The 20,213-nt window shown below is 51.1% G+C and overlaps 1 protein-coding gene across 1 annotated transcript; it reads right to left on the reverse strand.

Moving 5' to 3' along the window:
- Positions 1-15,414: 15,414 nt before the first annotated feature.
- Positions 15,415-17,824, reverse strand: CD70 (CD70 molecule). Its single transcript, XM_038771782.1, has 3 exons — positions 17,729-17,824; positions 16,414-16,471; positions 15,415-15,791 (listed from the first exon to the last, which is right to left on the reverse strand). The coding sequence occupies exons 1-3, from the start codon at positions 17,822-17,824 to the stop codon at positions 15,415-15,417; spliced, it is 531 nt and encodes a 176-aa protein (XP_038627710.1).
- Between the last annotated feature and the right edge of the window lie 2,389 nt (positions 17,825-20,213).

A 20,213-nucleotide genomic window follows, 5' to 3' on the forward strand; every position in this document is an offset into this window, starting at 1 on the left:
TAAGCTACCAGTCCGCTACTTTACTTGGACTCCTCCTCCCCCTCCCCTCCCCCACTTCCTGGCAGCTCTTCAAAGGGGACCCTGGGCTGAAGTCATGAAGGGCACCTGTGGCCTTGCTTGTGGCTTCCTCTTTTCGGATGAAAGCCCCCTGAGCGGGGCCACATCAAACTCCCCACCCCCTGCAGGGTGAGGTAGGGGTGGGGACCCTAAGACTCTCTGGTTGTTTCAAAGGGAAGAGTGAAAGACACCTCCACTTCCACTGCCTCGGTCCCCTGGTGGGGCGGGGGAGCAAGGGGGGGCCGCTCCTGGGCCCCTCATCAGCAGCCTCTGTCTTCTCCCCATGGTTTTCGGGCTGGGCTCCGTTTCCATCGTGTCCAGCTTCCGGCTTATGTGGACACCATATATGCACCGCTTCTCCCAGCCCTGCGTGGCGGCATCTCCAAGCTTCTGCTCTGCTGCTCCTTCTCCCTCCCCCTCCACCCGCAGGCTTCCGTTCCCTCTTCATAGAATACGCTTGCATGAGGAGTGGGCAAAACTGAAGATTTGCCTCTGATTTGGGCTGAAATGAGCCAAAGGCTGGAAAGTTCCACCCACAACAGATTGGAGGAGCCTCCCTGACGGGACTTGTGCTAGAGAACGCTTTACCTCTCCCTGCCATCACACTCCTTGGCCCCGTGTGGTCCTGTCCCATTTCCCAGGGGCCCCTGAGAAGGGAAACCACTGTTTTTTCGTTGTTGTTGTTTTGTTTTGTTTCCCCACACACACACAGAGCGCAAAGCACCATCTACACTGTCATTTAACATCTTTTTCAGAAACTCCCGCTGCCTCCTGCCCCCATCCCGGCTGTCTCCCCTCCGTCCCTCCACCCTCTCACCTAGCCTCTACAGGGAATCCAGCAGGGTTGGGGAAGGGGAAGCTTCTGGCTCCAAGGTCAGTAGGGTCATGTTGAGGGCCGAGGAACCAGACCTTTGTTCTGCTTTTGGGTCCATCAGGATTCAGCCTGAAGCCTGCAGAAGGGAAAAAAATAGACACAACTGGTTAAAAAAATAAGTAAGCCCCCAAAAGTCTGAAGAAGGAAACAGTAAACACATATTGAGTGCTAAGGGTGGCTAACAAGTTGGTGGGGATTAGCTGGGGAAGGCCTCCTGGAGAAGGTGGCTATTTAAGAGGCTTTGTGGAGTTGGTGGATTTGAGGAGGGAGAGACGGACACAGTGGGCTGGGAGAGATGGGAGTGAGAGACCATCTCACCTGACCCTCAGACCAAAGCCCCAGCTTCCTGGCTCTCCATCCACTGTCTTCCTCCCCCTCCCACCCCACCTGCCCCCAACTGTGAATTTTCACTCTCTCACTTCATTAGAATCCTCCCCCCTCCCCAAGATGCTGTTGTTCCCAAAGCAGCTGAAAGAATGTGGGGCAGGGTGGGCACCATGTAGATTTAACTCCCAAGGCCTCAGCTCCTGCCTGTCAGTTCTGAGTACTGTCCTTTCAGGGGGAGGTCTCCGCAGCAGAGGGACAGAAGGAAACAAGTCAGGTGTTCGCATCCACGGTCTCAACTTCAGCCCACTGACTCCTGAAGACATGTTTCTCTTCCCCTTGGGGGCAGGCAGAAGTGGGGGCACAGCCAGTGCTGGGCTTTTTTCTACACTCAGGGGGAGGGTTTGATCATCAGTTTGACAACTCCCAGGGGAAGACGAGGGTAGCATGTAGCTTCATCTTCAGCTGTCTGGCAGCAGGGATGTAGAGGGTGTTAACAGGGGAGACCCCTTGAAAGGAGCTGATCTCATTCCTAGAGGATGGGGGCTGCCTGGTGGGGATGGGCTGGCACCCATATCTAAGAAATCCTTTTCTCCCTAAAAGGCAAACCAGGAAAGAAAACTTTTCCCCAGCCCATTATTTTACTTTTCTTTTTTCCATCTTCTTTTTGTTTTGTTTTTCCCCTGAGTTGGAGCAAGAAACGATAGTATCCCCAACCCCTATTCCAGCCAACCACAGTGACCCACACAAACAATAGCTTAGGAAACCGGTCGGAGCCATGGCTGCCGCTGCTGCTACTGCAGAATCTCCCAGGAGCATGGGCTGTGTTTAGGGACAGGCCAAATGGGCTTTGCCCGGAGCCTCCTTTTCCAAGCCTTGCCTCTTCCCTGAGTGCTGCAGGGCCCACTGCGACTCTCCTTCCTGCCCTGACAAGGTTCCATGGTTCAGTAGCCCCGGGCAAGGTGGCATCTCAGTCCACAGCCTAAGGGATTTAAAGGGTGAATCTATTAGATTCCCAGGCCCCCAGAACCAATGCCTCCCTGGGTCGATCCTGAGCAGGACAACTGGAGTGGCAGTGAATTCTGCCCTTTGACCATCTTGTCCCCTTCCCCTTCCAGAGCTGCCCCAGAGCTAGCACTGGGCCCTGGCTACCCCTGCCAGCCTTCTCTCAGTGTGTGCTTTAGGCCCTATGAGGAGTGGGTGAGAGGGTGTGGATGGCTCTGTGTGAACTACCACCACTACTGTAAAAGCCACTCAGGGGCATGTTGGATGGTTGGATGTCTACTCACATGTCCTTCATTTTTTAAACTAGCCCAGCTGCCAGTGAAATTCAGTCCATGAAGAATATAGTAAGCCCTTTCTCTAGCCCCTCACCTATTCAGGAAGAGCAGTAATGCTCAGATGCCATTGACATTGCTGTGTCCTCTTCTAACCGATCAATTAATCTTATTTATTGAGCACTTACTGAGTGCAGAGCACTGTATGAAGTGCTTGGGTGAATACAGTATATAACAGAGTTGGTAGTCATGTTCCCTACCCACAACGAGCTTACAGTCTAGAGAGGGAGACAGACATTAATCTAAAGAAATAAGTGCTGTGGGGCTGAGGGTGGGGTAAATAAAGGGTAAAAATCCAAGTGCAAGGGTGACGCAGAAGGGACTAAAGCTCTGTGGAATGCTGTCCCAGGTAATACTGTCTCTTGTTCATGGGGGGAGACTGGGACCAGTCTCTAGACTGTAAGCGTGTTGTGGGCAGGGAGCATGAAGCAGTGTGGCCTTGTGCATAGAGCACGGGCCTGGGAATCAGAAGGACCTGGGTTCTAATCCTGGCTCTGCCACTTGCCTGCTGTGTGACCTTGGACAAGTCATTTAACTTCTCTGGGCCTCAGTTACCTCATCTGTAAAATGGGGATTAAGACTGTGAGCACCATGTGGGACATGCACTGTGTCCAACCTGATTAGCTTGTATGTATCCCAGTGCTTAATCCAGTGCCTGGCACATAGTAAGAACTTATTTAACAAGTACCATAAAAAAACTCTATTGTATTGTACTCCCCCAAGCACTTAGTATAGTGCTCTGCACAATGTAAACACTCACTAAATATCATTGATTGACTTGGCAGCACCCTTGGTGTCCGAACCGCCCTACTTAGGAGTGCACTGCAAATAAGAGCAGGGCTAGTGAAGGAGACTACTTAATTTTTCCTGGGCTCCATGGGGATTGATACACTCAAGGACTAAATCACACTATCAGCAGGCATAGCTGTCTATATATTGACCTAGACACCTGTTGCTTGAAGCTTGAAACCATTCATCATTCTTAGCCAAATTATAGAAAAACTGTGGGTGGTGGCCACAGCAAGCAGCCACCACTGCCATACTCTCTGGGAATCACCTGAGTGAATAGTGAAATACTCACTTGGGCTGCAGAGACTATAAGGCTAAATAAGAATTCAGGGACCCAGAAGTGAGTTAATAAGTCTAGTGTCCAAACACCTCCAAAAGTTCCTTAAGTCTGTGAGGAGTTGGGGAAGATCCCAAGTTGCGGATCCCCTCTGTTAGACCGTGAAGTACTGCAGCCACAGAGATCTAGGCCCGGTTGGGCGTGAGAGAGAGACCACAGATGAGAAGGGGCAAAGGGAAAGGAGGGTTTGATTTTCCTCCAGAGTGATTCCTAAACTGAGTCTGGGTTGAAATGGTACCAGCAGGGGCTCTCAAGAAGTGGAATCTGACCTATTACCTCCTGGTGTATTTTAGTGCTTTCCATAAGTTTGAGCAGGTCACACACTTTTATTAAAGAGTGCTCTGATACCTTACCCACAGGCAACACTATGCAAAATAGCTCCCTGTGAGCTCAGGGGAAGAGATGAGCTCATGGGGCTTTCCCAATGCGGTTCCTTGTCTATAAGTGCATCAATTGACAATGGATGATGGAAGAATTGGAGAGTAAATTCTCCGGGGAGAGGTGTAGTGGAGGGGATGAGACGGGCCTGGGAAATTTAGGTCAGGAAACTACCATTGAGAGATAGCGGGGAGGGGGGGGAAAGGAAGAGGAGATAGATAAAGTAAAATAAAGTCTTCAGAATGCACCATTGCCACTCCAAGCACTAATAACTGCATCTGTCAGGCCCCCCTAGGTGTGGGTGGCCCCAGGCTATGGGCAGAGCAGAGTTTAACTGAGACCCAGCCCACCTCCTTCCCCCAGCACTCCTAGAGGGGCAAGGATTACAGTCCCGTAGATTCTAAGCTCATTATGGGCAGGAAGCATGTCTATCAACTCTTGTATTGTACTCTTCCAAGTGCTTAGTACAGTGCACTACACATAGTAAGTGCTCAATAAATACAATTAATGGAAGTATTAAGATTCTACCCAACATATAGGCGCCAGAGGGCAGGGGGCTTCTGTCCAGGCTGAGCACTCGGAGGCAGAATCAGGTCTGGGCTAGTTTCATTAGACTCGAGGAAGAAAGGCTGCTGAATGGGGGCCCCCAGTTGGAGTTACATGCCAAGGAAGGGAAAGGTAGGATGCAGGTTACTTGGGGTCTATAGCAGCACAGCCTAGTGGAAAGACCCCGGGCCTGAGAGTCAAGAGGACCTGGGTTCTAATCCCAGTTCCACCACTTGCCTGCTGGGTGACCTTGAGAAAGTTGCTTAACTTCTCTGTGCCTCAGTTTCCTCATCTGGAAAAGGTGGATTTGATACCTCTTCTCTCTCCAACTTAGACTGTGAGCCCAATGAGGGATGGGGTCTGTGTCTGACCTGATGATCTTGTATCTACCCCAGAGCATAGTCCAGTACCTGGCACAGAGTAAGTGCTTAACAAACACCACTTTTTTGTCATTAATAACAAAGGGGGTCCTTTCTCAGGTAGTCTTAGGGTTGGAAGTCTCCCCTGAACCAAGTGAGAGTCGAAAGAGACAAACAGTAAGTTTAATAAGTGCTGGGGGTAGGGGGTGTCCAGATGGTGCTTGCTGGGAGGGCTGGAGTGAGGGAAGGGGAACTCAGGACAAGCCCAGACCTGCCAGGCACCCCCTGCATCTCTGAGGGGAAAAACCCGGAAGGTCAGGCTTGGGGCTTTGGGTTTAAGACAATTACTGTTTTGTTAGGATGATGTCAGCCTGGTGGGGGGAAGCCCCCGCCTGAGAGATCAAAGCAAAAAAGGACCAAACAGTTTCCAGTCCTGGTCCCTTAGGCTCCCCAGTCCTCCCTGTTCCTCAGCAGCTCCTCAGGTCTTCTTGCCATCAGACCACTTCAGCATGGATGATGATGATGATGATAGCATTTATTAAGCGCTTACTATGTTCAAAGCACTGTTCTAAGCACTGGGGAGGTTACAAGGTGATCAGGTTGTCTCATGGTGGGTTCACAGTCCTAATCCCCATTTTACAGATGAGGGAATTGAGGCCCACAGAAGTGAAGTGACTTACCCAAAGTCACACAGCTGACAATTGGCGGAGCCGGAATTTGAACCCATGACTTCTGACTCCAAAGTCCAGGCTTGTTCCACTGAGCCAGGCTGCTTCTCCAAGCAGTGCCCAGGCAAACGCCCAGAAACCTGAGTTATCTGGGACTGTGGTGGCTTGGCCAAGGAGGTGGACTGTGGCCCACCACAAGCCTTCTAGGAGGACCTCCTCAGGTTAAGGCATCAGTGCCGTGGGCCAGCACACGAGCCCTGCCCCGAGAACAGCCCCAGTTGTCGGGGAGTGTACCAGCCCCGGCCCAGTCCTCACCCACTGAACCAGTGCATTTCGGCCTGGTGCATTCTGAAAACTTTATTTTATTTTATCTATCCCCTCTTCCTTCTCCCCCCTGCTATTTCTCGGTGGTAGTTTCTTGACCTAAATTCCCCAGGCCCCACTCATCCTCTCACACATCCCCTCTACCACATCTCTCCCCTGAGAATTTGCTCTCCAATTCTTCCCAAGGATGCCGGCATCAGCAACCAAGGGGTCCTTGCTGGAATCTCCTGGAGAGCAGAGCCTCCCGAGAGGGGGTCAGGGGCACATCCCTCCCCCCTGATTCTGGACCCTAGGGACCCACCAGTCAGGAGTCCTCAGGCCCAGCCACCTTCCTCTATGTCAGCCCAGAGAGTGAGACTCTCGGTGTTCATGTTTCTGCTTGGGCTCTTGAGCAGCTCCAGAAATGGCCGAGTGTGGCTTTTTGGGAAGGAGCAGGGGAGTAGTCCAGGCGCTCAGCGGAGAGGTGGAGGACTGGGAGGGGAGGGGGCATGAAGATGATACAATGAAAGAATAAAGACAGAAGGAGCAAGGAGAAAGGGAAGAACCAGATGGAAAAGAAAGTAGGGAGACAAAGGATTAGGCTGGAAAAGAGCCAGGGTACAGAGAGAAGATTGGGAAAAGAGAGAGGAACAAGTAAAAGAAGTGCAAAGTATGGCACAGGACAAGGGGAAAAGCAGAACAATTTAGCCATCAATGGTATTGAGTGCTTACTGTGTGCAGAGAGCACTGTACAAAAGAGTTTATATTATAAATTATTTATTTTGATGTCTATCTCCCTATCTCCCCCTCTAGCCTGTAAACTTGTTGTAGGCAGGGGATGTGTCTGCCAACTCTGTTGTATTGTACTCTCCCAAGTGCTTAGAACAGCGATCTGCACTGATGATGATAGACATGATCCCTACCCACAGGGCACTTCCAGACTAGAGAAATAGTCCTCCCTCTGGCCTGGAACTCCCTCCCCCTTCCATACATGTCAAACCACCGCTCTCCCCACCTTTAAAGCCTTATTTTCACATCTCCTCCAGGAGGTCTTCCCTGATTAAACCTTCTTTTCCCTGGCTCCCTCTGCATCATCAACCCACTTGGATCTGTGCTCTTTAGGCATTTGATATTGTCCCATCCCTCAGCCCCACAGCAGCCATGTACATATCCATAATTTATTTATATTAATGTCTGTCTCCCCCTCTGGACTGTAATCTTATTGTGGGCAGGAAACATATCTCCCAACTCTGTTGTACTGTATTTTCCCAAGTGTTCAGTACTGTGCTCTGCACACAGTAAGTGCTCAATAAATATTATTTAGTGATAATAATAATAATAATAGTTGTGGTATTTGTTGAGTGCTTACTATGTGCCAGGCACTGTACTTGAAAATGCCAGAGAATAAGCACAAGTGAAGATGAAAGAACGCAGCTGTGAGAGGAAAGGACAAAAAAAAAAAAAAGGATGAAGAGAGAAGGTAGGTGAGGAGCCAAAGGCAAGAAGATGACAAATATCTGGGCAAGAGAATGTGGCCCAGTAGGTGGAAGAGAAGGATTGGAGTGGGTAGTGAGCCACTGGGAAAGGAGGTTAGCTACTTGGACACAAGCTTGGAAAGGGAGTGGTTTGGTGGGCAGGAGAAAGGGGTGAGTCAGGGAAGTAACCAAAGGATGATTGTTTCCAGATAATTCCTCCTGAAATGCTCTTACTAGAAGCAGCATGGCATAGTGCAGGGAGCACAGACCTGGGTGTCAGAAGGTCATGGTTTCTAATCCTGGCTCCTGCACTTGTCCTTGTATCTCCCCCAGTGCTTAGAACAGTGCAAGACATATCTCCCCCAGTGCTTAGAACAGTGCAAGGCACATAGTAAGTGCTTAACAAATACCATAATTATTATTATTATTGTCTGCTGTGTGACCTTGGGCAAGTCATTTCACTTCTCTGGGCCTCAGTTACCTCATCTGGGGATTGAGACTCTGAACCCAAAGTGCAACTGGGACTGCATCCACCCCGATTTGCTTCTTGTATTCACCCCAGTGCTTAGAACAGTGCCTGGCACATAGTAAGCGCTTAACAAACACTATTATTATTATTATTATAAATCCAATGTCTCGGTCCTGCTGGAGATCCAGGCCCATCCAAGTCACTGGAGCCAAATGTATAATCAGAACATAACAAGGACATGACTCTCCTATGATCACAGCCAGCCCTCCCTTCTATAGGCTCATTATTCTATTTATTTTATTTTGTTAATATGTTTTGTTTTGTTCTCCGTCTCCCCCTTCTAGACTGTGAGCCCACTGTTGGGTAGGGACCGTCTCTATATGTTCCCAACTTGTACTTCCCAAGCACTTAGTACAGTGCTCTGCACACAGTAAGCGCTCAATAAATACGATTGAATGAATGAATATACTGTTTGTTTTTCTACCTTTATATTCATTTAGCAATCCTGAAAGTAGATCTACTCAATCAATCAATCAATGGTATTTACTGAGTCCTTGCTATGTGTAGGGACTGTACTAAGCACATGGGAAAGTACACTACAACAGAATTAGCAGGCACATTCCCTGCCCATAACAAGCTTACAGTCTAGAAGGAGTCTAGAGTCTACAATCTAGAGGGAACTTGCAGTCTAGAGAGAGTTTACAGTCTAAGGTCTCTCATTGCATGCCCTGCCCTAGCGGGAACACAACCAGCCAGGATGAGAGAGAGATCATGAATGGCACTGCACAAATCACTAGCACTAGAATCAATTCCTTCAGGCAGGTTCTCGGGCCTGAAGTCACAGGCCCCCCGTTGTGGGCAGGGATTGTCTCTGTTGCTGAATTGTACTTTCCAAGTGCTTAGTACAGTGCTCTGCACACAGTAAGCGCTCAATAAATATGATTGAGTGAATTGAATGAATGAATGAACCCTCAAGTTTGTCCACCATTCTCAATGGGAGAGTCCATCGTTATCATCATCATCATCCTTGTCACCGTCCTCACCTTCTCTAGCCAGATATTACCTCTATTTGGAAACCTAACCCTAACCCTGCCCTTACCCACCCAATCAATCAAACCAATAATGGTATCGTACTAAGCATTTGGGAGAGTACAATTCAATAGACTTGGTCTAGTAAACTGGGCATGTAAGCCTACACCCAAACTGCTCCAGGAGATAGACTCAGCCTGGTTCCCCTTTCATCCCTAGGGACAGGGACTCCACAGCAGTAGATATCAAGGGCTGCAAGGGAGATGATTCCAATGAAGAGGAGCAGAATTGGGAAAGACTGATTTAAACTTCCCACCATATTCAAGGTCCAGGAATTCCCAGATCTGAACCTGCGGAGCTCAGGTGGCCCAACAGAAGTTCGCGGGTCAAAGATCAAATCCACCGCCTCTGGCACTGAATCCTCTCTAGCCACCCGACCAAGTAGCTGGCTGCTGCTGCTGAGAGTTCATCCACGTCTACTGTAGCTCGACTCCTCACTGTCCTGCTCTCACGTCCTAACAATTTACTGCGAAAACCTGCCAATCTTTCCTCCAAAACGTCTCATACAGCCACTACTCTGGTCCAGGTGCTCTTCATGTCACATATTATATCGGGCTCCACGCTGGTCTCCTTGCCTCCAGCCTCTCCCTCCTTTCAGTCCATATTCCACTCTGCTGCCCAGATCATCGTCTTGAAATGGTGCTCAGCATACATCTCTCCTCTCCTCAGAGCCCCTCCAGTGGTTCCCCCTCTCCTGCCACTTCAAACAAAGACTTCGAAGTTCTCCACCAGCTCTGTCTCCACTACCTGGCTTTATCAGCTCTTCTCACCCAGTACTCCCCTGCTCACATTCTTGGCTCCCAAGCCCATCTCCTGGCTATACCAGGCTCTCATCCTTTTTTTTTATGGTAATTGTTAAGTGCTGTCTATGTGCCAGGCACTGTTAATAGTAATAGTAATAATAATTATGGTATTTGTTAAGCACTTACTATGTGCCAGGCACCATACCAAGCGCTGGGGTAGATATAAGCAAATCAGGTTGGACATAGTCCCTGTCCCATGTGGGGCTTACAGTCTGAATCCCCATTTTACAGATGAGAGAACTGAGGCACAGAGAAGTTGAGGTTGCACAACAGACATGTGGCGGCGCTGGGATTAGAACCCAGGTCCTTCTGACTCCCAGGACCGTGCTCTCTCCACTGGACCACACTGCTTCTCACTGCCTTCAACTTCTTATTCATGTTGTCTCCCACAAACCCAGCGGACTTCAGTCCTCCCCATCTCAGAGCTCTCCTAAAATCCCATCTCCTCCAACAAGCCTTCCCTAGCTAACAGAATCCCGAGTCTTATCGACCCAACAGCCACCTCTTGTACTTTTGGATTTATTTTTGTCTAGCTTCAGTTTTTGTATAGATGTGTATATTTGATTGAATATTCAATTTTATTTATTCTGATTCTGCTGCTTGATTCTATATCTTCCTCCCCCATTAAAATGTAAACTCCTTGTGGGCAGGGAACGTCTTGTGCTTCTGTTGTACTTTCTCAAGTATTTGTTACAGTGAATTCACTCAGTGGGTGCTCAATAAATACCATTACTGCTACTGCTACTACTACTACTACTACCACCACAACCCCCCTTAATAATAATTGTAGTATTTGTAAAGTATTTACTACATGCTAAGCAATATAATATAAGAAGATTGGACATAATCCCTGTCTCACAAAGGGCTCACTGCCAAAGCAAGGGCAGAGGGGGGAGAAGAACAGGTTTTGAATCTCCATTTTACAGATGGGGAAACTGAGGCATGGAGTGGTTAAGTGACTTGCCCAAGGTCACACAGCAGCCTTGTGCAGGAACTGGGATTAGAACCCAAGTCTCCTGATTCCCAAGCCCGTGCTCTTTCCACTACCCCACACTGCTTCTCAAAAAAAGAAATGGAGCAAACACCTTCTCTAATAACAATAATAATAATGATGGCATTTGTTAAGCGCTTACTATGTGCAAAGCACTGTTCTAAGTGCTGGGGGGGGAATACAAGGTGATCACGTTGTCCCACATGGGACTCACAGTCTTAATGCCCATTTTACAGATGAGGTAACTGAGGCTCAGAGAAGTTAAGTGACTTGCCCAAGGTCACACAGCAGACATGTGACGGAGCTGGGATTCGAACCCACGACCTCTGACCGTGCTCTTTCCACTGAGCCACGCTGCTTCACTAACCCCTTGCCCAGACAGGGCGAGCAGTACATCCCCAAGCAGAGCTTTTTAAAGAGCAAAGATTTTTTTCAAAAGTCCCTGATGCCTCTTTCACAGGAGCTCAGAATGGGTTAGCCTATAGTACCCAGGACTTCAGGGTTGAGGGGAGGGAAAGGAAAGGTATATCCTGCCGCCAGCAAGACATGCACATGATTTGTTTTTCCATGATTGGAATATTTTAAACTTTTTTCATCAACCACGCTCTTGATTGACACTGCTCTGGCCCTCTACTCCAGCCACCCTCTGTAAAACAGCTCTTTGGAAGCTCAACGGTTTTGATCAGCCCTGTTAGCTGACTTTCACTATGTGGGCGTCTAGTTCCTTGTCAATCGGTGCATCGTTGAACGATGAAAAGTGGAAAGATTGAATAGGAGTGTCTCAGGAGAGATGAACAATGGAAGGGGCTGATGGGTGAGGGCTGAACCCGACAGGACTTTGGGGAGGAGGTGGGGGAGATGACAGGAAGAGATTGAGGAGGGGGAAGAAGTTCAGCCTCATGGAAAGAGTACAGGACTGGGTGTTGGGCAGCCTACTTCTCACCCTAGCTCTGCCTCTGGCCTGCTGGCTCACCTTCTAGACTGTGAGCCCGCTGTTGGGTAGGGACCGTCTGTATATGTTGCCAACTTGTACTTCCCAAGCGCTTAGTACAGTGCTCTGCACACAGTAAGTACTCAATAAATACGATTGAATGAATGAGTGAATGAATGCTGTATAACCTTGGGCAAGTCACTTAACCAGGCCTCAGTTTCCCCATCCAGACAAAGGGAATATAATACCAGTTCTCGCTCCCTCGTAGGCTTTGAGATCCGAATGGGACAAGGTCTGTATCCGATCTGATTTTTCTACACCCCAGTGCTTAGCACAGTGGTTTCCACCTGGTAAACATTCAGTAAATACCATAACTGTTTACCCTAGTGCTTCGCTAAGAATAGTGCTTGTCCTATGTTTAATCAAAGCCATCCTTATTATACTGTGATTAGTATCACACACATGAGATGCGATGAGTAGGTTCAGTTTTCCCTGTGCTCTTCTTGGACTTATACATGTGCATTTCCGCATGTGAGTGTGTGGCGATGCCCCAAGGGGAGTTCTTGCCAGGAGCTGCTGTCCTATTACTAATACTAATAATTAGTAATAGTATTAGCCTAAAAGCAGAGTAATCAACTGAGGGCCAGGCTGCCATCACAAACCCCCGTGAATATTCAAGAATCAATCAATCAGTAGTATTTATTGAGCACTCACTGTATGCAAGGCACCCTCACTCTCACCCCCTCTTCAAAGAGGAAGGACCCGGAGTGGGGAGATGGAGCATGAGCCACCCTGCCCAGGAGCTGAGGTTGGACCACTCCTCCCCCCTGGAGCCCTCTGGGGTTGGGCTTTTCCCACCATACCCTAGTGGAGCCGGCAAGCGTGGTGGAAAAAATTGGGAGCAAGCAGGAAGGCATGCCTCCATCTTGCCTGTCTCGCCGCCAACTCCTGGCCCCCGTCCTACCTCTGGCCTGCAATGCCCTCCCTCCTCAAATCCACCAAACAATCACTCTTCCCCTGTTCAAAGCCCTATTGAAGGCACACCTCCTCCAAGAGGCCTTCCCAAACTAAGCCCCCTTTTCCTCAGCTCCTCTTCCCATCCACGTCACCTAGACTCGCTCCCTTTGCTCTCCCCCCCCAACAGCACTTATGTATATATGTATATATGTACAATACTATTTATTTATATTGATGCCTGTTTACTAGTATTGATATCTCCCCTCCTCTAGACTGTAAGCCCACTGTGGGCAGGGTCTGTCTCTCTTCATTGCTATTTTGAACTTTCCAAGCACTTAGTACAGTGCTCTGCACACAGTAAGTGCTCAATAAATACGATTGAATGAATGAATATGATTGAATGAAGGAATGAATGAAGAGAACATCATGCAAATGAAAGATTATCAAATGGGCTGAACACCTGCAAGCTAGGTGTGTCTTTTTTGGGGCCTGGATCTTTGAAATAGAGGGAGGAACCTGAGTAGCAGAAGTCGGGGCAAGGGTGGAGCCCTTTTTCAGCTTGCGGGGGGCAGGGAGGGTTAGGGAGCAGGGAAGGATTATTCATTTATTTTTAATGGTATTTTTAAGCACTTACTATGTGCCAAGCACTGTACTCATGGTGGGATAGATACAGGATAATCAGGTTGGACACAGCCCATGTCCCACACGGGGCTCACAGTCTTAATCCCCCCTTTACAGATGAGGTAACTGAGGCCCAGAGAAGTGAGGTAATTTGCCCAAGTCACACAGCAGACAAGTGCGGGGGGAGCCTAGAACCCAGGTCCTTGTGACTCCCAAACCCGTGCTTGATGCACTAGGCCATGCTGCTTCTCTGCCAAGGATGATGTGTCTTGTGAGCTTCATGGAAGCTGTGGGAGGTAGAGGGCCCAGTGGTTAGGCTCTGAAGGCCGACTTGGTGGTGGGACTTGGATTCCCGACTCTGACTCCTTTTGACTTGTGGCTTCGGGTAAGTCCCCTCCCCTCTCCTGGGCCTCTGGCATCCAGCCATCCGCCCACCTTCCAAGAGCAGGGCTCTGATCTGAGCCCCCTTCCTTGACGGCGGTAGACACACCTCTCACCCCACGGTCACTTGCTTCCAGGGGAAGCTGGATGTTGGGGCTCTTCCAGACACTTCAGGGACTGTCCCTCCTGGTTGCTTTGGAATTCACTGAGAAATCAGCAGGGCCCAAGCCCAGCCCAGATGCCTCCCTGCAGAGAATGTGTCTGTTATATTGTACTTTCCCAAGAGCTTAGTAAAGTGCTCTGCACACAGTAAGGGTTCAATAAATACGATGGACTGACTCCCTGTCCCCTTTTCTCCCTACCCCCCAACCCCCGATGGGCCCCCTGAACACTAGGCAGGCCCGAGTTGGGAGAAGGGGCTCAGGGCCAAGAGGCTGACTGGGGGCCAGATGGGTTTGAGAGGTGTTAAGGAAGACTGGGGGGGGCAGATGTCCCTGGGGGCCAGGCTAGAGCAAGTTAGAGCTTGCCAAGCCCCCACCCTTCTGCTCAACGAGCCACAGATCTCTCTGAGGGGAAAACCCCAGAGGGTCAGACGTAGGGTTGCAGCCTCTTAGAGTGAAAGAGACCATTGTTGCTTCTCTAGGGTGATGTGGAGAGGACTGAATCTCTTCCACCTCGGCATCTCAGACTGACCCACAGGCCTTTCCAACCATCTTTGCCCTCACTCCATCCCCCCCAACCCCAACTCCCCAGCCTTCTGCTCGCCTCTTCAGCAGTCCAACTCAATCCTCCAAAGAGAGAGACAAACCACGTTCCCTGCAGCCAGCCTCCCAACAATCTCAATCAATCAGTCACTCAATTAGGTGTGCATGGACTTGAGGCCATCTGCAGAGCTGGTTTAAAGCTACCGTGGGGCAGTGGGGTTTGGATTTGGTGGGGTGGAGGGGAGCCCAAGGCCTGACTGCGAAGCTCAAGATCTAAGGCCCAGTAGCCTGGTAGTTCCCCTCCTCCTCTCACAAAATCCTCCACTCTCCAAGGCGGCACCTTGGGAAACCCCTTGTCCCGTTGGCTGGATGAAGACCTGCAAACTTCATGGTCCAGGAGTGAGGGACGCTGAGGAGAAGGCCCTCCTGAAACAGTTTGATTCCTCAAAGAAGGAAACCTATTTATTGCACATTTTTCCACAAATAGCTTAAAGCATTTGATAGACCTCTTTGTCCCCCCACTCCCCAGCCCACCAGGGGCTACAGCAGAATTTGAAGGGGCTGTCTGGGTTCCACAACAGGTTGGAGGGGAGTGAAACGAGGACCCAGGAGTCCTGCGTTCCAATTCCAGTAGACCGGGTGGATGTATGATAGCTAACAGCCAGAGGTCTGTGCCCTCTAGAAGAGGCCTATTGGCTCAGAGGGCCTGGAAGTGGACCAGCCTAGCCTGTTTCCACTGGGGAGGATCTGGAGGCCTAAATTCCTGGCCCCCTTCTCTGCCCGCCAAGCCCAGCAGGGCAAAGGCAGGGAGGGCCCTTCCTTCCCCACACTTTCCCCAACTTCCCATGGAACCCAGGAGGAAACTGAGGCACAAAGAGGCAAAGAACACCACTCAACAGATCTGGAGTCCCGCGTGCAGCTAAAACGGAAATGAAATCCCCCAGCTCCCACTCCCCTCCAACCCCACCACCTCAGGGTGCTGGGAGCTCCAAGCAGCCAATAGGGAGCTGTCCCCGGGAGGTCAGGGGGAGCCTCGGTCCACCAGGAAGGCTCCAAAGAAGGTCTCATCTCTGCCTCCCCAGGGGACCTCAGGTGAGTTGCACTCCACTTCGAGCACGTCCTGGGAAGAGAGCAGGAACTGGCCACCCATGAAGAGGGAGCAGCTTCTGCCAAATTCATGGCTCAGCAGCTTGGCAGACCACTGCGGGGTGTGGACTTTGATGGACAAGGTTCTCTCCTGGCCCAGAGAGCAGTTGCTCAGGGTCACCTGGATGTAGATGTAATAGATGCCGCCCTGGAGGACCTTCAGGTTCCCCGCCGTCAGCTCCATCCCCTGCACGAAGGAGCGGCCCTGTTGGGCGCCCCCCATCCATTGAAGCCGCTTCACCGGCAAACCATCTAGGAGAGGAGCAGACGTGTCAGGGACCCTGAATGCCCCCTCCTCTGCAGGTGGCCCTTTGCCTATGCCCCCATCCTGCAGCAGGGTGAGCCACTCAAGAAGACCCCCTGCCCCAACATGGGCTGCTGCTGGAGTTGGAACGCTCAGGACCCCCAGAGCCAAACTGATTTCGGGGTGGCGGGACCATCAACCACGAGAGGTCAGCTAGCCCTCATCTCTTTCCCACTCTGACCACCAATCCCTCCCACTCCCTCTTCTCTTCCAACCCTGATTCCTCTCTCCTGGCAGCAGGACCACCCCACAGGGTTCCCAGCCCCCTACTTTGCCTTCACATCTCTCTGGGAGGCAGGTGTGGGAAGAGTTCATCAGCCCCTACCGCACCTCACCCACCCCCTTGCCCAGAATTTCCCCCATTTTCCAGGGAGAAGGAAAACCTGAAGCCTAGACCAGGCCTTCTTGGCTCAATAGGAGAGGACCCAGGAGCCCCAGCTTTCCACCTCCTCCATCCCCTGGGGAGCTCCATTACCAGACACCCCTGCCCCCCAACCCCGATCTGCACCTCAACAACTGTGAGGCGTGGGGGGCAAGGGGAGAGAGGAGCTTGAGGGAAGCAGCACTCACCTGAGTGATTGAGGAGAAGATGAGCTGTAGGGAATTTAACCTTTTCTTTCGACAAGAGCTGGAAAGAACAGAGAGCCATGGATGTTGTGAGGGACAGGGGAAGTCCAGAGCCCCTCCCTTAAACTTCGGCTCACTGAGGATACAGAAATGAAGTCACATCCCAGGGCCCCTTCCCCACTTGCCAAATCATCCATTCAGTTAGCATGTTTGGGAGGTGTTTGGCCTACGATTGGCTTAATATCCACTTAGTGGCCCATTCCAATCCTTGCTCCTTCCCCTAGCCCCTGCTTCTTACCTTTTCTCCCTTTTGCTCCCCAGCCCTTCCTGCAACCCCACTCCAACCCCCTCCCTTTGCCTTCCACTCTAAGTCTTTCTCTGCCTCTCTCTCTCTTTTTCCTCTGTTTTCTTCCTTCTCGTCAGCTTTCTCTCCCCAGGCCTCAGCATGAGACTAGGCTCAACCAAATTACCAAATTTCGTGCCTTTTTTCCCTCCAGACTGACACCCAACCTCAGGTAGAAGGAACGCTTTGAAGAAGGGGAAAATGGACTTTCACTGCAACAGGAAGGACTGAGATTAAATTTCCCGGGCTCGAAAGCAAGAATAATAATAATGGCATTTATTAAGCGCTTATTATGTGCAAAGCACTGTTCTAAGCGCTGGGGAGGTTACGAGGTGATCAGGTTGTCCCACGGGGGGCTTACAGTCTTAATCCCCATTTTACAGATGAGGTACTGAGGCACAGAGAAGTTAGGTGACTTGCCCAAAGTCACAGAGCTGACGATTGGCGGAGCCAGAGTTTGATCCCATGCCCTCTGACTCCAAAGCCCGTGCTCTTTCCACTGAGCCACACTGCTGCTCCTCCTAGGGCTTCTGCCCCTCTGGGCAGAGGAAGAGGGCAGTTTCCCGAGGCCCCTTTGAGCCCCAAGCATCCTGCTGGGACCTGGTGGCTGTTGGAGGGGTCAGAAGTAGGAAAAAACACCTGTCCCTGAAAGCCCCCCAGGAAGCCCCTGGGGACAGATCCCAATTCTGCTCCTTCCCATCCTCCCCATCCCATCCTTCTCATCCTCCCCATCCCATCCTTCCCAGAGTCTCAACTCCCTAGCTCCCTCCCCACCCCCCCCAGCTCACAAGCACCTGCCTCTGCTTCTTACTAAAGGCTTGGAAGCTTGCCGGTGGAGAGGAAAGAGAGATCCTTTTCCCCTCTCCCGACCAGGGCCAGCCACTCCCTCTGTCTCCCATTCCCCCACCCCTAGGGACCCGGCAACCTCCCTCACTCCCCACCCCAAACCTCAAGCTACAAAAAAGAGACACTCACCGTGGGGTCCCTGCCTGCCAGTGGGTATAGAGATAAGAAGAAGTGTGCCAGCTGGAAGAAGCTGAGCAGAGTGAGCCAGGCCACAAGGCAGACCATCCTTCGGTTCTCCCAAAAGGGCATGGCCCTCCTCTTTAGGACCAGCCACGGGAAGAGCTCCAGTGTATCCTGCCCTGGGCAAGGTGCTGCAGGTCTCTGTGTGTATATGAGTGTATGTGTGTGGTTTGTGAATGTGTGAGAATGATGTATGAGTGTGTGTGTATATGTGTGTGTGTGTGTGTGTGAGCGAGAGACATGTGCACGCCCCACAGAGAGGAAATCCCAAATGAAGCTCCTCCTAGGGTTGTGGTCAGCTTGCCCCTTTCTCGCCTCCCACACATCAAACCTCTGGGACTTTTCCGTTTTCAGAAGAGGATATGGGGGGACAAAAGCTATGAGATTGGTGCAAGTTCCAATTCTCTGCCTTTTGGGATCAGGCAGATCCCCCACATGGTCCTAGATGCTGTCCTGGAGTCCCCTCCTGGCGCACCCACCTCCCCTCCCACCCCCAGCAGCTTTACACTTCTGCTGTCCTCAGGCTCCTCCCCTCTCTGGGTGCAGCCTCCCTCCTCTCTGCAGCCTCTTCTCTCCAGTTGCCTTAGTGGGTCCCTCCCATCCCCCAGCGGTCCTTGGGACTCATTCTCTTGCCCCCCCGGGGAAGACAGAGGCAGAACCAAGCTGGGGGCTCAGGGAGGTGGGGGAAGGCTGGGCTTTCACCCCCATGGTATGGAGAGAGCTGTGTCATGTGTGTGTGTGTATGTATGCACATGGGAGAATTACTAGAGGCCACATGTTCTGGGAGGCCTAGTTTAGAGGTGGAGGGGCAGGGAGGCATATGCCCAAAGTCAGCAGCTGACTTGAGGTAAGGCTGTGGAGAGACAAGCCACTGCCCCAACGGCACGCCTCCCCCTCCCCCCACCACTCAGCTGGTTTCTGGGTGAAGCGTTTTCACTCAGCCTTTTTTCTGAGAGTTCCACTTTCAAAGAGCAGAGCTCTGTCCGGTGACATCGCCCCCCCGAACCATGTGCTGAGGTGCAGTGAAGATCTCTGCTGTGGTCGGTTTCCCTCCCGAGTTGTAAATGGCCAAGTAACTCAGCTCAGTCCTCCTCAAAGGAGGTAATGGCTCTCCCCTCTGCTGGCCAGTCACTCTGGGCCCGGGTCCAGATGTGAGATGCTCAGGATGTGGAGAGACAAAGACGGTGTGTGCGGGCAGCTCTTTGAGATCCCCCCACAACCTCCCTGATCCTCGTGGATGTACTGCCCAAGTCGTGCTTCCCATGGGGCTCTGAGCTGACTGCCCCTTTCAGATGTTAATGGAGCTGGGTCCATGACTACCCAATTCTCAGCTGTCCTCTAATAATAATAATTATGGTATTTGTTAAGCACTTACTATGTGCCAGGCATTGTACTAAGCACTAGGGTGGATACAAGCAAATTGGGATGGACACAGTCCCTGTCCCACATGGGGCTCACAGTCTCGATCCCTATTTTGCAGATGAGGTAACTGAGGCACAGAGAAGTGAAGGGACTTGCCCAAGGTCACACAGCAGACAAGTGGCAGAGCCGTGATCAGAACCCATGACCTTCCGACTCCAGGCCCTTATTCTATCCACTACACCACGCTGCTTCCCGCTACACCATGTTCATTCATTGATTCATTCAATCGTATTTATTGAGCACTTACTGTGTGCAGAGCACTGTACTAGGTGCTTGGGAAGTACAAGTTGGTAGCATATAGAGACGGTCCCTACCCAACAACGGGCTTACAGTCTTGCTTCTCTAAGATCAAGGGTGGCCTTCTGCCCAAACACACATGGCCTTGCTGGTGCTGGGCTTGAACAAGAGTTTCCAGGGAGTTTGGAAATTCGTGTTCCCTACTGCATGCAAAACTCCTATTCACACCGGTATGGTGCCAGGCGGGGTTGCCCCCACCATTTCTAAGCAACGGCGATGGCCGATTCTTCTGTTCAGGTTGCGTTGGGCAGCACTTGGTGACATCCCCGTATGAAACAGTCCGTCTTGGGCCATGTCGCTTCCTCCGTCACCTTCAGGGTGGGCTGATTCACGCAGTACTGTGGCCAGTGCCGCCGCGATGGCCTGAGCAGAAGCAGTGGAGGCTCAGTGCGTGCAACTCCACAGGAACCATGGAGGGTGGCAGAAAAGGAGGAAGAGGAGGAAAAGGAGGAGGAGGCCCACTGAGAGCAGCAGGTGAATTCTGCCTCCTTTGCCCCCCTCTCTCCCTTTTCCTCCTCTCTTCTATGCCTCTCTCCTCCTTCCTCCCTTTCTGGCCCCGGCCCCATCCTGATTCCTGCCTCCCTTAGAGGAGGAAGGAAGATTTATCCAAGCCAACTTGTGGTTCTCACCTCTGGCTGGAGAGGATTTCACCCTCAGCTCCTGGCTCCACCAAAACCATTTTAAAAATGGTGCCGTGTGTGTGTGTGTGTGTGTG

The sequence above is a fragment of the Tachyglossus aculeatus genome, chromosome X1 (genome assembly GCF_015852505.1).
Source record: "Tachyglossus aculeatus isolate mTacAcu1 chromosome X1, mTacAcu1.pri, whole genome shotgun sequence".
NCBI lineage: Eukaryota > Metazoa > Chordata > Mammalia > Monotremata > Tachyglossidae > Tachyglossus > Tachyglossus aculeatus.

Bases quoted from the DNA above. Each gene is read 5' to 3' on its own strand.
- CD70 (XM_038771782.1), bottom strand. From the start codon at position 17,824: ATGGTCTGCCTTGTGGCCTGGCTCACTCTGCTCAGCTTCTTCCAGCTG. The intron at 16,472-17,728 runs GTGAGTGTCTCT...TGTTCTTTCCAG, and splicing joins TGGCAGGCAGGGACCCCACG to CTCTTGTCGAAAGAAAAGGT. The intron at 15,792-16,413 runs GTGAGTGCTGCT...CTCCTCTCCTAG, and splicing joins TCTTCTCCTCAATCACTCAG to ATGGTTTGCCGGTGAAGCGG.